Raw genomic sequence first — 16,751 nt, forward strand, 5'->3', positions numbered from 1 at the left:
ATCCTACTTCCGTAGTGATACTGCCTCGGAAACCCAAGGAGGGGTCGCTATGAGTCGGGGCCGACTCGACGGCACATAACAACAACAACAAAGCCTTCTACACCTGCCTACCTTAGGCAACAGCCTTAAAATAGAGCTGCCCACAGGAGAAGACCAGCCACCAAGCCCCGGCCCACCTAACTCAGGCCTCAGCCTTAATATAGAGCCACACCCAAGCGAAAAGCAGCCTCCAAGCCCTGGGTCTACCTTCCTCAGGCCCCAGGCTTAATATAGAGCCACACCCAAGTGAAAAGCAACCTCCAAGCCTCTGGCCCACTTACCTCAGTCCCCGGCCTTAATATAGAGCCACAATCAAGTGACACACACATCCTTCCAAGACTAGGGCAAAGCAAAATCTATAGTGGGTCAGTGAATGTTGTTGCTATATTCAAGCGTGTGTGGATAGGAGGAGAAGAACTTCAAGCATATGGTCATAAGCCAAGTTCATATAAGAATCTGAGCTGGGCTCACCTGCCGTTCTGTCCAGGTGGAAGAGCTCACACCATTTTGGGTCTTGGAGGTACTGCCAGCATGTCTCTTCTTTAGGTCACTCTACTCACCTACCTGGTGCCCAGGAGCTACCCCAGTCTCCCGTGCTCTCCTCTTGGGTACTCTTTCTGCTCTGTTCCTGGGTTTATGCCTTTCTTTCTTTTCCACTGTGCTCTCCTTTCTTAGATATGATTTCATTTGTTTAACCACGTTTCAGGTGGATTTTTGAGAAAAAAGGTTCCTGAGAAATAAATTTGTTGAGATCATGACTTTTGAATAATACAAACAAAAGTTAGAATCTTTCCTTCCTGTATGCCCTTGAATTGTTCTTCACACCTTTTCTGTGGAAAGTACACTTTCAGAGTACCATCTTCTCACATCATTTCTTTATTTATACACTCGTTTCCTGGATGGAAACTGTTGTGCTTAGCCTGGTCTCCAAGAACTCTGCAATTCAACTCCAGCTGCCATGTGCAGACTTAGCACAAGTTACTCCTCCAAATGAGCCTTTCTTCTGCCTTTCTGGTTTGCTTACTGGCCTGTGTTTTTCATCTTGCCTCCACATCTGTGTGTATGTTTCTTTCTTTATTTGTAAGTCTGTGCATTTGCTGCTTTATTTATTTGTAAGATTCCTTAGTCTCAGTTTCAGGTTTGTTTGTGAGACTGTGGGGAGATGTGGCATGTGGAACGATGAGAGGGTTTGCTTCCTGGGGTTCAAATTTTTTAAATTTAGGGTAATATTCCTGCCAAATCAAACACCAGTTTGCAGTCTTTTCTCATCCTTGCCCTCCCTCCAGTGTCTGCTCCATGCTCTCTGTCTCATGGCAATCCCTTCCTAGTGGTGCGTAATGAGCCAATCCTGCACCACCGTGAGGCAGAGACATAGCAAGACTTTCCAACTCTGATGCCTAGCAATGTATTACCTGTGCCTGTTGTTTTCTGGCTGAGTGTTTACTGTTCTATGTTATTAAAGAACATATTTCCAGTGAAAGATCTGGCCTCTGTGCTTAGCTGCATACTAAGGAACCCTGACCACCCAAGAGCTGACATGGGGCTTTGTGTAAGCAGGGCAACTGGTGTTCATATGCACTAGGATGCTTGCAAATGGCTTGGAGTTCACTACTTGTGCTGACTTGTTTTTTGGTCAGTTGAAAGTGATTAAAATTCCTTTATTATTATTATTATTTTTATTTTATTGTGATTTGGGTGAAGATTTACAGAGCAAATTCACTTTCCATACAGCAGTTCATATACACTTTGTCTCATGACACTGATCACAGTTTACCACAGTGCAACAGCTCCCCTCCCATCTCCTCCCCACAGTTACCTTAAAATTCCTTTATTTTTATAATAAAGTATAAATAAGGTATCAGATCTTATTTTTGACTACAGGTAAATTTTTTTTATTTTTTATTTTTTCCCAAAAAAGGAGCTCTGATGGTGTAGTGCCTGAGTTATTTGACGACTAACCAGAAGGTTGGTGGTTCAAACTCACCAGCCACTCTGTGGAAGGAATCTACCTCCGTAAAGTTTTCCACCTTGGAAACCAAAAGGGGGTCTCTCTGAGTCGGGCTTGACAGCACCTAACAACAACATACATTTTATTGAGTTTGTACAGATGTTGTCAGAAGATTACTTCTGAGGTTATGTGCTATGAATAGTTGCACAGCTCATGGTAGAGGAGGGGTGCTCGTACACAAAGGGAAGCTGCCTCTATGGCCTGCTCCCTGAGCAGGTTTTCTTCTTTGAAAAATGTTTTCGATTGTTTCATGTTTAAAACATTCAAGCCATTTTCTCTTATAAATTTAATGTATGTATTTTTTTTTAATTTATTGTGATTTGGGTGAAACTTTACAGAGCAAATTTATCTTCCATATAGCAGTTCACATATACTTTGTCTCATGACATTAACTGTAATCTCCCACAGTGCAACAGCTCTCCTCCCACTTCCTCCCCATCACCACCTCTTCCCTATGTCCTTCCCTCCCATGTACTCCTGCCCCCTGAGCTAATGCATGTATTTTTAAATAACATTTTATTTTCTTATGCATTTCTGCTCTATTGTTTCCTAAGGTGAGAATTAATATTCTTTATTTTATAGGGAAGAAGAGTCCCTAGTAGAACAGTTTGTGTTTGAAGCCTTGGTTGTCTATATGGAAAGTCTGGCCTTAGCACATACAGATGACAAATCCTTGGGTATGTTTTATCGGGGCTTCTGTTTTTGTCCTGGTGGTTCTGCTTGCCTTAGGAATCTCTAAAGATTTTACTGTTCAAGGCTTAAGTTAAGCTTCAGTGATTCTCTCATAAGGTGTCATTTTCTTCTTTTTTCTCATCTTTTATTTGGGGTGATACATGTGAAGAGCAAATATGACCCTCTAGCAGTTGTATGTGGTTTGTAAAAGATTATTCCATGATCTCTTTCTCAAGAGACACTCACCACAGAGCCTTGGTGACATTAAGGTTTGACCCTTGATGGCTGGAGACCCTGGCCAGGGCATGTACAATTTTATTTGAGCAGGAAGTACTCATAGAGCTTGCCCATTTAGGCTCTACATGTCACAGTCACAAGTTGGGGCAGGAGAGGGAAAAGGCAAGCTGCTTGTCTGCTTGTCCACATTTTGGTTTCTGCTTACATTTTAAAAGATGGGCTGGGATGTGTCATCAATTAGGTTCATGGTCTACTCTGAACAAAAGTGCTTAAAACTTGGTACTTGCCATCAAGTAGCTCAAAATTACTTTGGTTATGTTGGCATGCTACATTGGTGAATTTACTCCACAAGGGAGACTTCACTTTTTCTGAAATCACTGCCATAATTTACAAACACAGAAGAAATCCTTTATTTGGTGCTGGGGACAGAGTAAGTTGTGTTAGGCTTCTCCATTCCAAGAGCCCTTGGCTTCAGAAGACTATTTTATGATTCCCATTCTTTTTCCCCTCCTAAAGTGCCTATATGATTAAACTGTAGCTTAACCCATCTTAGAAGAAAGGGAGACCAAGGAGCTTACACTCTTCAGTCATAGCCTTAAATTGAGGTACACAGGCTCTAGCTGGGCACATGGGTTATGTAATACCTGAAAGACCTCTTCCATCTCAGATTCATGGTATACTGGCTGTATCTGGCCAGTAAAGGGTATAGGCAGTATAGATTGTGGTCAGGCATGGTATTACTGTGTGTGTTCACATGCACGTTTTGCTTTCCATCTTACTGTCCTGCAGTCTTGTTTTGTTGTGGTTGTTTCGTGCCGTCAAGTCGGACCTGACTTGTAGCGACTCCCCCTTGGGTTTCCCAGGCAGGATCGTTACAGAAGTAGATTGCCCCATCTTCCTTCTGAGGAGTGGCTGGTGGGAAGTCTTGTTAGGGATGGGTTTTGTTTTTGGATATGCAGTGTAAATCATTTATTTAAATTTTGTTTTGTGGAAGAAAAAAAATATTAAATCTTTAGTAAAATTACCATTTTATTGCAAAGTAGAACAATACTGATACTTAATTTTTAATACTAATTAGTGATCTATCTTTTTTCAAAATATATTTTACCCTTGAGAACAGGCACAATCCAACAGTGTTGTGATGCCGTTGATCACCTACGGCACATCATTGAGAAGAAGCATGTTTCTTTAAACAAGGCAAAAAGACGGCGTTTGCCACGGTAGGTGATATTATTTGTTTTTCTTTTTTTTTAGGAAAAGTTGATTTTTATTTATTGTTGTAAAAAGTATGTATGGTACAGTGTTTGCCAGTTCAGTGTTTTTTATGTGTACAATTTCATCATTCATATTGTGCAAGCATCACTGGCATCCTTTGCCAAATTCTTCATCACCATAAATAGATAATCAATGCTTTCTAAACAATGATTCTCTCTTTTCTCCTCCCTCTAGCCCCTGGTAACTCTTTTACATTTTACTTATTTATTTAAACATAGAATGAATTCCCAGCTAATAAAGGACAATTTGAGAGGATATGTGGCTAGATAAAGAATTAATTTCGTAAACAAGGAACGTGTGGAAGTATGAAGAGTCTGTTTTCCAAAGAAGCTAAAAAGCTTTATGTTTGAAATGCTTAGTTTAGGGTATAAATATGATGCTGGTAAGGATAGTAGATAAATTTGACAATAAGTTTTGTAACTGAGACATTTTATTTTACCTACACTGGTTGTGAATAAAGGAGCTCTGGTGGTGTAGTGTCAAGGCATTTGACTACTAAACAGAAGTCCGGTGGTTTAAACCCACCAGCCATTCCATGGAAGGAAGAGCAAGTCAATCTGCTTCTGTAAAGATTTACTTCTTTGGAAACCCAAAGAGGGTCGCTATGAGTTGGAATCAATTTGATTGCAGTGAAATTGATGTGGAATTACTTGACTAGAACATGTATAAACTGCTGTGCAATAAATTTTGCCAAATATGACCTAAAATGTCGAGGTGCAGATATGTCAGAATAGTAAGGGTTTGGCAGACATGGACTTTTAGAAGGACTTTCAGAAGCTGCTCTGAGTACAGTTCCTGGGTATTGAGCAGGGTTCTTGACCTCCCCCTCATCTCTACCCCACAGGTTCTTGTCATAGCAATGCTATGTGTCAACCTTGCTAGTCTTTGGAGGGGACTGGGTAATTCTGGTGTCTGTGTGGTAGGCTCTCCTGGGAGAAGCACTGTTTTATATATACTGAATTTGACATTTTCATGAGAAAAGTGTCTTTTATTTTAAAATTGATTCTATTATTAAGTTATGACATCTTTTTATATGCTTTGTTCTCAAATTTGAGTCTGCACCAGAGTCACCTGCATGTCTAGTTACAGCACAGATGCTGGGCCCACCCTTGATATCTCTGCTTCAGTAGGTCTGGGGTGTGTGTGTGTGTGTGTGTGTGTGTGTGTGTGAGATACGTGCTATGTGCCATCGAGTTGAACCCGACTCATAGCGCCCCCTCCTTGGGTTTCTGAGGCTGTGAGGCTGTATCAGTTCAGAAGTAGATTGCCCAATCTTCCTTCCGAGGAGTGGCTGGTGGGTTTGAACTGCCAGCCTTCTGGTTAGCAGTCAAGTGCCTTAGGCACTACACTACCAGAATTCCTAGGTCTGGGGTAGGGCCTGAAAACATGGATTTCTAACAAGCTTATGGGTGATACTAATGCAGCTGGTTCAGAGACCATACTTTGAGGACCACTGGTTTAGATCTTAAACCTCATTTTGTTTTTAGATACATTGTAAGGGAAACATGAAAACACTTAGTGATATTCTTTTAAGAAATACTTTTAAATATTTTGATGAGAAATGAAATAAAAAAATGAAGACAAGCAACATTTAAGACCTGTTTAAACTGTGACACTTTTATTGTATTCTAATGATACTATATTAAAAATAAATTGGATGACTTTTCATGAAATGTCTACACATAACCAGTTTGTTATTAAGTTTATGATTTCTAGATTTCTTTGGTAAGCTGAATGATTAATGTTGGGAGTGTATTAGTTACATTATATTATCTCTTCACAGAGGATTCCCTCCTGCATCTTCACTGTGCTTGCTAGATCTGGTCCGGTGGCTTTTAACCCACTGTGGAAGGCCCCAGATGGAGTGTCGGCACAAATCAATAGAGCTTTTTTATAAATTTGTTCCTTTATTACCAGGTATGGTGATTCTTGTGTCTATGAAATGATGGTTTTCAATTTTACCCGTACTGTAGAGATACCGACTTATTTAAAAGTTGGTTATTTCATTATATAAATGAATATAGTGAATAATTTGGTTTTAATAAATACAAAATATAACTATGTTTAGCAATAATTACTGATCATTTTTATGGCACATGATAAATTATGGCTGTACATTGCTCCAAAGATTTATGGAAGAAAAGAATAATACTATTTTGATGTCAGTCAAATACTACGAAGAAATAAATACAGAATTTCTAAGTACAGTTTTTTCTTTACCACCTTCTACATTTTTCCTTTTCTGACTCATTTAAAAGAAGGCAAGATGACTTGGGTGATCATTGCAATTTATACAGTACTTAACTAAGATTTAGAATATTAAATTAATGAAATGAATTAATGAAATATCAGTTATGCTATTTCAGCATGTACTTACTAAGAAATTGCTAGATTTTAAATCTGAGTCATCTGAGATCATTATGATATTAAAAGAAACCTGTTCAATAAATATTGCTCTAAACCTTTAAACTGTACTTATTGGCTGAAATAATTACTAGTTTTCTCAGGAATTACTGCATTGCTCTATTTTCTCCATTAAACTCAAATCCAAATATCATTTCTTAGACACGAGTACATTCTGCTCGCGGACTGAAGTGGCTTCTGCTGCCCCTTGGTGCTCCATAGGTGCCACCCTTAGATGTGATATATGATATTCCAGATGGTCTAAATGAGCAGGGTTATAAGGTCTTTAGCATCAGTGCCTTAAAAAAAAAAACATGATAATGGGCCATTTCTCTTTAGAGAATGAGATAGAACCCTACCTTTTAGAACAAGAGGAAAAAAATTACTTCACTAATCCTTCTAAGGGAGCTCTGGTGGTGTAGTGCCTAAGGCATCTGACTGCTCACCAGGAGGCTGGCAGTTCAAACCTATCAGCCACTCCTTGGAAGGAAGATTGGGCAATCTACTTCCATAGTGATACTGCTTCAGAAACCCAAGGAGGGGTGGCTATGAGTCGAAATCGACTCAGTGGCAGTGAGTTTGGTTCTTATCATTCTAAAACTTTGAAGGATTCCAGATTTTGTTATATTATAGAATACACGGTGGAAAGAAGGTTGGGCAATCTATTTACTTAGTGATACTGCCTTAGAAACAAAAGGAGGGGTCGCTATGAGTTGAGTCAACTAGACGGCACATAACAACAACAATAATATTAGTAGTATACTATGGTGGCATGGGAGGTAAGGCATTTGCCTACTAATCAGGTTGGTGGCTCAGACCCACCAGCTGCTCTGCAGTAGGAAGATGAGGTAATCAGAGTCTTGGAAACCCAGTGGGGTTGCTGTGAGTTGGAATTGACTCAATGGCAGTGGGTATGTATATACTAATACATGCTATGTGTTATATATACCATACAAGTGTAAGAGTCTCTTGGTGGCACAAATGATTAATTGTTTGACTACGGGCCATAAAGTTGACACTTTGAAACCACCCATAGGTGCCTTGGAAGACAGAACTGATAATCTACTCATAAAGATTTGTTTTGTCAATTGCTGTTAATTCAGTTCTAATTCATGGTGACTCCATATGTGCAGAGTAGAACTGTGTTCAATAGGGTTTTCAATGCTGTGACCTTTCAAAAGAAGATCATCAGGCCTGTCTTGTGAGACACTTGTGATAGTTGGACCTCTGTGTCAACTTGGCTGGACCACAATTCTGTGTGGTTTAAGCAGTTGTGATGTGGGTTATTCACATGATGGGATCAAATGTATATGTTTTGAGCAGCTAATCCGTTGAAAGGGAGTTTCCCTAGGGGTGTGGCCTCCTTCTAATGTATGTATGGACGTCCTGGGAAAAGAGACACTTTTCTGTGGTTTGGGATCCTATTGTGCTGTCTACAACTGTCCGTGAGCAAACAATCCACCATTTGGCCTGGAGGTCTTGGATTCATAATTAATTGGAGTCAACAGTGAGTATACTACCGGCGAACTCTCAGCTCATTGGTCCTTGCAGCTTCTTGAGTCGGGAAAAGCTTCCAGTTTGATGTTTGATCCAAGAACTTGGGACTTGCCAGCTTCTATAAGTATGTGAGACATTTTCCTAAGATAAATTTCCCTCTCTCTATATATAAAGAAGTTTTACTGTTTTTGTTTCTCTAGAGAACCCAGCCTTACACATTTGGTACTGAGAGTGGTTCTAGACAGAGAAAATCATAAGGATGGGCTTCCTAAACTGGTTCTCATCGATTCTGTTTTGATTCTCCAATTTCATTAATCATAAAAGTACTGGTGACTCTGCCTCCATTATTAAAGAGGGCCCTGTTAATCTGTGGTTTGAGGTGGCAACATTAATATGCAAAATAGTATTGCTTATAGATCAGGTATTTTCGAGAAGTGAAGTTCTGGGTGATTGCGTATTGATACTTCTCTGCAGTTTTGTCAGCATGAGAGGTATAAGGTAGTTGGTTGGTCCTCCTTACACTAAACAAAGTGGTGAAAGAGCGAGATTAGTTCATGGGCCACATGAAAAACCTCAGTGTTTCCAGTTGTGCTCTGAAAGAAAGCCTTGTTTCTTCTAGTAACAGAGCTGACACTGCCAAAAACCAAACCAAAGTCTTATTGTAGGGTGGCTGAATTACAACACCAGTTGAATTGCCAACCCAGAATGATTTCTGAAGTTAAAGTGAGGGCATTGATTGGGAAAAAAAATGGGATGCTAAAACCTGGAATGCGGACATATGGGCAGGCATTCAGGAAGATGAGGATATGGATCCTGTACATTCTGCTGAATCCCTCCCACCTGAAGGGATTACTGTAAGACCATCATCCTTCCCATCTCAGTTTGATGGGATTAACCTAGTTGTTCCTGCTGGGTCATTGACTGAGGTAGATGCCATGGAAGACATTGTAGAATGTTCTCAGGAACTTCTTCAACCACCTGTTGTTGCTGCTACACCTATAACAATTAAAACAAGTCCATGAGAGCCAAAATATGATCTTGAATATATCCCTCCTGAATTTAGAGACCATCTAAAGAATAGATTTGATGCATTGAATACCAATGACTGGAAACCAGAAGAATTGTGGGATGACATCAAGAGCATCATCCATGAAGAAAGCAAGAGGTCACTAAAAAGACAACAAAAGAAGAGAAGACCAAAACGGATGACAGAAGACACTCTGAAACTTGCCTTTGAGCGGAGAGTAGCTAAAGCAAATGGAAGAGATGACAGCATAAAAGAATTGAACCGAAGATTTCAAAGAGCAGCTCGAGAAGACAAAGCCAATTACTATAATGAAATGTTCAAAGCCCTGGAGTTAGAAAACCAAAAGGGAAGAACATGCTTGGCATTTCTCAAGCTGAAAGGATTAAGGAAAAAATTTAACCCTCGAGTTGCAATATTGAAAGATTCTAAGGGCAAAATATTGAATGATGCAGGGAATATCAAAAGAAGATGGAAAAAATACAGAGTCACTGTAGCAAAAAGAACTGGTTGATCTTTATCCATTTCAGGATGTGGCACATGATCTAAAACCAATGGTATTGCAGGAGGAAGTCGAAGCTGCAATGAAGGAATTGGCGAAGAACAAGCCTCTGAGAATTGACGGAATACCCATTGAGATATTTCAACAAACAAATGTCACACTGGATGCACTCCCTCAGTTATGCCAAGAGATTTGGAAGACAGCTACCTGGCCAGCTGCCTGGAAGAGATCCATATTTGTGCCCATTCCTAAGAAAGGTGACCCCACAGAATGTGAAAATTATCGAACAGTATCATTAATATCGCACACAAGGAAGATCTTACTGAAAATAATTCAAAAACTTGCAGCAGTATATTGATAGAGAATTTTCAGAGGTGTAAGCTGGATTCAGAAGAGGATGTAGAACAAGGGATATCATAGCTGCTGTCAGATGGATCTTGGCTCAAGGCAAAGAATATCAGAAATATGTTTACTTGTGCTTTATTGACTATGCAAAGGCATTTGATTATGAGGATCATGACAAATTATGGATAACATTGAGAAGAATGGGAATTCCTGAACACTTGATTGTATTCATGAGGAACTGTACCTTGACCAGGAGGCTGTCGTTCAAATGGGGACACTGCATGGTTTAAAATCAGGAAGAGATTGTGTCAGGGTTATATCTTTTACCCATACTTACTCAATCTATATGCTGAGCAAATAATCTGAGAAGCTGGACTATATGAAGAAAAATGTGGTGTCAGGATTGGAGGAAGAATCATTAACAATCTGAGATACGCGGATGATACAAGTTTACTTGCTGAAAGTGAGGATGACTTGAGACACTTACTGATGAAGATTGAGGTACACAGTCTGCAGTGTGGATTACATCTCAGTATAAAGAAGACAAAAATCCTCACAACTGGACCAATAAGCAGCATCATGATAAACGGAGAAAAGGTTGAGGTTGTCAAAGAATTTACATTGCTTGGTTCTACAATTGATGCCATTGGAAACAGCAGTCACGACATTAGATGATGTGTAGCACTGGGCAGGTCAGATGCAAAGGAACTCTTTCAAGTGCTGAGGAACAAGGATGTCTCCTTGAGGCCTAAGTTGCACCTGACACAGGCCATGATATTTACAATATACTTGTGTGCATGTGAGAGCTGGACAATGAATAAGGAAGACTGAAGAAGAGAAAGCTTTTGAGTTGTGGTGCTGCCGAAGAATTCGGAAGGTATCATGGACTGCCAAGAGAACTAACAGATCGGTCCTGGAGGAAGTGCGGCCGAGATGCTCCTTGGAAGCGAGGATAGCCAGACTTTGTCTCACTTACTTCAGTCATGTTGTCAGAGGGGACCATTCCCTAGAGAAGGATGTCATGCTTGGTAAGGTGGAGGGTCGACGAAAAAGGGGAAGGCCTTCGATGAGTTGGATTGACATGGTGGCTGCGACAACAGGCTCAAGTATAGCAAGGATCATGGAGCTGGCGTGGGATCAGGCGGTGTTTCATTCTACTGAGCATGGGGTTGATATGAATCAGAAGTTACTTGACGGCACCTAACGACAACAGCAACAGACCTATAACTAATGTTAGGTCCAAGCGAGCCCCAAAAGGTTAAATACAAAGTGTGACTGAGGAGGTGGTACTCTATACCTGAAAAGACCTACTTGATTTTGCTAATATGTATAGAAAGAAACCTGGAGAGTATGCATAGGAATGGCTACGGAGCGTGTGGGATAATGGTGCAGGGAATGTAACATTGGATCAGTCTGAGTTTGTTGATTTAGGCCCACCGACTCTTCATTCATGGTTTCAGTTCAAGAGGTTAGGAAAGCATCTGATTGTTTATTTGGTTGGCTTACTGAAGCATGGATTATGTGGCGGCCTGCCTTAAGTCAAGTTGACGTACCAGAACTGCGTTGGTATAATGTAGAAGAAGGTATCCAGATGCCTAGGGAAATTGGCATGTTACAATGGAGTTATCAGATTTGGCCCCTAGAGCCAGAAACAGAGAGTCCAGAGGACACTCCCTTCACCATCATGGTGAGGAACAAACTTGTGAAGGGAGCCCCACCATCCTTGAAGACTGCTATGATGGCTATTTTATTTAAGCTGGATTTGACACTGGGAACTGCCCGAATTGAACTAAGACACTTAACTGTGATGGGGCAAGTGGCAGAAGTTAATTGACAAAGACAAGGTGGGCGTGGTTACACTAATGGACAGTAGAGTCAAAACAGTAATAAAAATACTCTTATTCCTGTGAAATTATGGCATTGGCTACTTAGGCATGGTGTTCTTAAGAGTGAAATACATAGCAAACTCACTAAATATTTACTTGATCTGTATAGACAGAATAATTGTAAGTCACATGAACAGCAGTCTAGAATTGCCAGGATACAGAGTCACAGCCTTTCAGTCAATTTCCAGACTAGAGTCAGTTTATAGACCCACAACCCCTTGAATGAAGGGGAGACCAGGTCCCCTTTAGGAAGGACCTCACTACATTGCCAAAAATTTATAATGTCAGTCTTTCTCCTAGCCTTCCCCAAAGGGATCTGAGGCCTTTTACAAGAGTGACTATTCATTAGGGAAAAAAATAATCAGACTTTTTGGGAATTAATGGACAATAGCTCTGAACTGAAACTAATTCCAGGAGACTCAAAATGTCATTGTGGCCTACCAGTCAGAGTGAGGACATTTGGTGGTCAAGTTATTAATGGAGTCTTAGCTTAGTGTGTCTCACAGTGGCTCCAGTGGGTCCCCAAACCCATCCTGTGGTGATTTCCCCTGTTCCAGAATACAAGATTGGAAGAGATATACGGAGCAATTAGCAAAATTCCCTCATTGGTTCCCTGACATGTGGAGTAAGGGCTATTATGGTAGAAAAAGCCAAGTGGAAGCCATTAGAACTGTCTCTACCTAGAAAAAAAAAAAAAAAGCAAAACTAATGCCACATCCTTGGAGGGGTTGCAGATATTACTGCCACCATCAAGGACTTGAAGGGTACAGGGGTGGAGATTCCCATCACATCCACATGTAATTTGCCTTTTTGGCCTGTGCAAAAAACAGATAGATCTTGGTGAGTGACAGTAGACTCCAGTCGTTCAAGTGGTGACTCTAGTTGCAGCTGCTATTCCTGATATGATTTCATTGCTTGATCAAATTAGTACATTCCCTGGTACTTGGTATGCAGCTATTGATCTGGCCAATGCCTTTTTCTCCCTATCAATTTCAAAGGACCATCAGAAATAGTTCGCCTTTAGTTGGAAAGTCCATCAATATACTTGCACAGTGCTTCTCCAGGGATATATAAACTCCCCAGCACTATGTCGTAATTTAGTTCATAGGGACCTTGATCACCTTTCTCTTCCACAACACAGCACACTGGTTCATTATATTGATGATTTTATGCTGATTGGATCTATTAAGGAAGAAGTATTGATCACTCTAGACTTGTTGGTGAGACACCAGAATGCTAGAGGGTGAGACATTAACCCGACAGAAATTCAGGAACCTTCCACTTCAGTGAAATTTCTAGGGGACCAGTGGTGTGGGTCATGTCGAGATATTCATATTAAAGTGAAGGACAAGTTACTCTATTTGGCTTTTCCTTCAGCTAAAAAGGGGGCACAACGTCTGGTGGGCCTCTTTGGATTTTGGAGGCAACATCCCTCATTTGGGTGTGTTGCTTTGTCCTATTTCTCAAGTTACTTGGAAAGCTGCTAATTTTGAGTGGGCCCAGAACAACAGAAGGCTCTGTAACAGGTTCAGGGTGCCGTCCAAGCTACTCTGCCACGTGGCCCATATGATCCAGCTGATCCAGTGGTCCTTGAAGTGTCTGTAGCAGATAGAGTTGCTGTTTGGAGTCTTTGGCAGGTTCCTATTGGTGAATCACAATGTAGACCCATGGGATTTTGGAATAAATCCCTGTTATTCTCTGGAGATAAGTACTCTCCTTTCAAGAAACAGCTTTCGGCTTATTACTGGGCTTTAGTAAAGACTAAACATGGACTACCAAGTCACCATGAGGCCTGATCTGCCCATCATGAAATGAGTGTTGTCTGACCCACAGAGTCATAAAGTTGGACATGCAGAGCAGTACTCCATCTTTAAATGGAAATGGTATATCAGAGATCAGGCTCAAGCAGGACCTGAAGGCACAAGTAAGTTTCATGAAGAAGTGGCCCAAATGCCTATGATCTCCACTCCAATCACAGTACCTTCCCTCTCCCAATCTGCACCTATGGCCTCATGGAGAGTTCCTTATGATTAATTGACTTAGGAAGAGAAAACTCATATCTGATACACATATGGTTCTGTATGATATGCAGGCATCACTTGAAAGTGGACAGCAGTGGCACTGCAGCCCCTTTCTAGAAATTCACTGAAGGAGAGTGGTGAAGGGAAATCCTCCCAATGGGCAGAACTTTGAGCTGTGCTTCTGGCTCTTCACTTTGCATGGAACAAATTATGGCCAAATGTTAGATTGTATATGGATTCATGGATGTAGCCAGTGGTTTGACTGGATGATCTGGGACTTGGAAGGAGCATGACTGGTAAATTGGTGACAAGGAGTTATGGGGAATAGGTATGTGGATAGGTCTCTCTGACTGGGCCAAAGGAGTGAAGATATTTGAGTTGCATATGAATGCCCACCAAAACTTCGGCCATGGAGGACTTTAACAATCAAGCGGATAGGATGACACATTCTGTGGAAACCAGCCATCCTTTTCCCCCAGCTACTCTTGTCATTGCCCAATGGGCTCATGAACAGAATGGCCATGGTGGGAGGGATGGAGGTTATGCATGGGCTCAGCAACATGGGCTTCCCCTTACCATGGCTGATTCTTCTGTTGCCACTGCTGAGTGCCCAATCTGCCAGCATCAGAGACCAACACTGAGTCTGTGATATGAACCATTCCTTGTGGTGATCAGCCAGCAACCTGGTGGCAAGTTGATTATGTTGGACCACTTCCATCATGGAAAGGACAGCGTTTTGTTCTTACTGGAATAGATACTTATTCTGGATATGGATTTGCCTTCCCTGCACATAATGCTTCTACCAAACTACCATCCATAGCCTTACAGAATGCCTTATCCACCATCATGGTATTCCACACAGCATTACTTTGGATCAAGGGATTCACTTCACAGGAAATGTAGTGCAGGAGTGGGCCTGTGCTCACAGAATTTACTGGTCTCACTATGTTTCCTTTCATCTTGAAGCAGCTGGCTTGATAGAACGAATGAATGATCTACTAGAAACACAACTATGGCGCCAGCTAGGTGGCGATACCTTGAAGAGTTGGGACAATGTTCTCAGGAGGCTGTTTATGCTCTAAACCAGTGTCCAGTATATGGTGCTGTTTCCAATAGCCAGGATTCACGGGTCCAGGAACTAAGGGGTAAAAATGGGAGTGTTACCATTCACTATTACCCCTAGTGACCCACTCAAAAAATTTTTGCTTACTGTCCCTGCTACTCTGTGCTCTGTGGGTCTGGAGATCTTAGTCCCAAAAGGAAGAACACTTCCACCTGGAGGCACAATGTTGATTGCATTGAATGGAAAATTAAGAATGGCACTCAGCCAATTTGGCTTCCTCATGCCTCTGGATCAACAGACAAAGAAGGGTATTACTGTACTGTGTGGGATAATAGATCTTGATTACCAGGAAGAAATTGGATTGACATTACATAATGGAGGTAAAGAAGAATATGTCTGGAATACAGGAGATTCTTTAGGGTCTCTTAGTATTTAGTACGTCTCCATATCCTGTGATTAAAGTCAATGGAAAATTACAGCAACCCAATTCTTGTATGACTACTGATGGCCCAGACCCTTGAGGAATGAAGGTTTTGGTCACCCCAGCAGGGAAAGAACCACGAGCGAACAGCTGAGGTTCTTGCTGAAGGCAAGGGAAATATCCAATGTGTGGTTGAAGAAGGTAGTCTTTAATATCAGCTATGACCATGTGACCAGTTGCAGAAACAAGGACTGTGATTGTTAAATTTCTTCATTGTACGTGTCCATGAAATATTTTTGTTTCCTATGAAATGTAAATGGGGTTGATGTATTTTGGTTGTTTGCGTGTTCGTTTATCATGTTAGGCACAAATATGACTTTATAACTGTCTTTATTTAGACTGTATATATGGTTAAGAAGATGTGTGCAACTGTCAAGTTGACAAGGGGTGGACTGTGATAGTTGGAGTTGTGTGTCTACTTGGCTGGACCAGAATTTGGGAGTGGTTTAAGCAGTTTTCATGTGGGTTATTCCCATGATGAGATCGGATGTATATGTTTTGAGCAGGCAATCCATTGAAAGGGGTTTCCCTAGAGGTGTGGCCTGCTTCCAATGTATTTATGGACATCCTGGGAAAAAGAGACACTTTTCTGTGTATTGGGATCCTGTTGTGCTGCCTACAACTGTGAGCGAACAGTGGTAGCCGGGCACCATCTAGTTCTTCTGGTGTCATAGTTGTATAGGCTGCAGATTGCATGGTGTACCAGTCACCAGGACTAATTGTTTCCATGAATTTTGGTTTTCTTCATTCTTCTTGGCTCTGGATGAGGAGAGACCCATTGTTGCATCTAGATGGCAGCTTGCAAATTTAAAAGATCCAAGTTGCTCCTTGCCAAAGTAGGAGGGGGAACAACGTTTTGTATGGTATGTTATGCCAATTGAGCTTGATGTCCCCTGCAACTATGGTCCCAAGCCCGCAGGTTCAACTACTCGGTTCCTGTGGGTAGCTGGCTGTGACCAAGCAGTGACCACAACCTTGCCCTTTGTCAGCTCTACTATACGCCTGGGAATTCTGATCATTCACATGAACTTACAGGACCATTGTCTGCCAACCCTATATATGTTCTTGGATACACTCCCCATTTCATAGATATACTTAATCATTTAGCCTGTCCACCCATCTATCCATCCGTATACCCATGTTTGCCTTCACTGACAACGCTGTACTGTATGTATGAAAGGGTTCATGTTTGTTGTCTGTACCTCCCATGTACCTCTCTATGTCTTTCTCATCCTCAGTGCTGCCATATTGGTTACTCACATTTGGTACATTGCCCTTCTCTTCACCCAAATCAATAC

General features: G+C 41.2%; 1 protein-coding gene across 1 annotated transcript in view; it reads left to right on the plus strand.

The window, feature by feature from the left end:
- The window catches only part of PRKDC (protein kinase, DNA-activated, catalytic subunit), a 550,241-nt gene that overhangs the window by 176,742 nt on the left and 356,748 nt on the right, over nucleotides 1–16,751 (plus strand). Inside the window, exons 28-30 of the mRNA XM_007949066.1 lie at nucleotides 2,630–2,724; nucleotides 4,077–4,176; nucleotides 6,015–6,148. Coding sequence (XP_007947257.1) covers nucleotides 2,630–2,724; nucleotides 4,077–4,176; nucleotides 6,015–6,148 — 329 coding nt within the window. The remainder of the gene's footprint in view (nucleotides 1–2,629; nucleotides 2,725–4,076; nucleotides 4,177–6,014; nucleotides 6,149–16,751) is intronic.

The sequence above is a fragment of the Orycteropus afer genome, unplaced genomic scaffold, assembly GCF_000298275.1.
Source record: "Orycteropus afer afer isolate SDZICR_OR568_19922 unplaced genomic scaffold, OryAfe1.0 scaffold00236, whole genome shotgun sequence".
NCBI lineage: Eukaryota > Metazoa > Chordata > Mammalia > Tubulidentata > Orycteropodidae > Orycteropus > Orycteropus afer.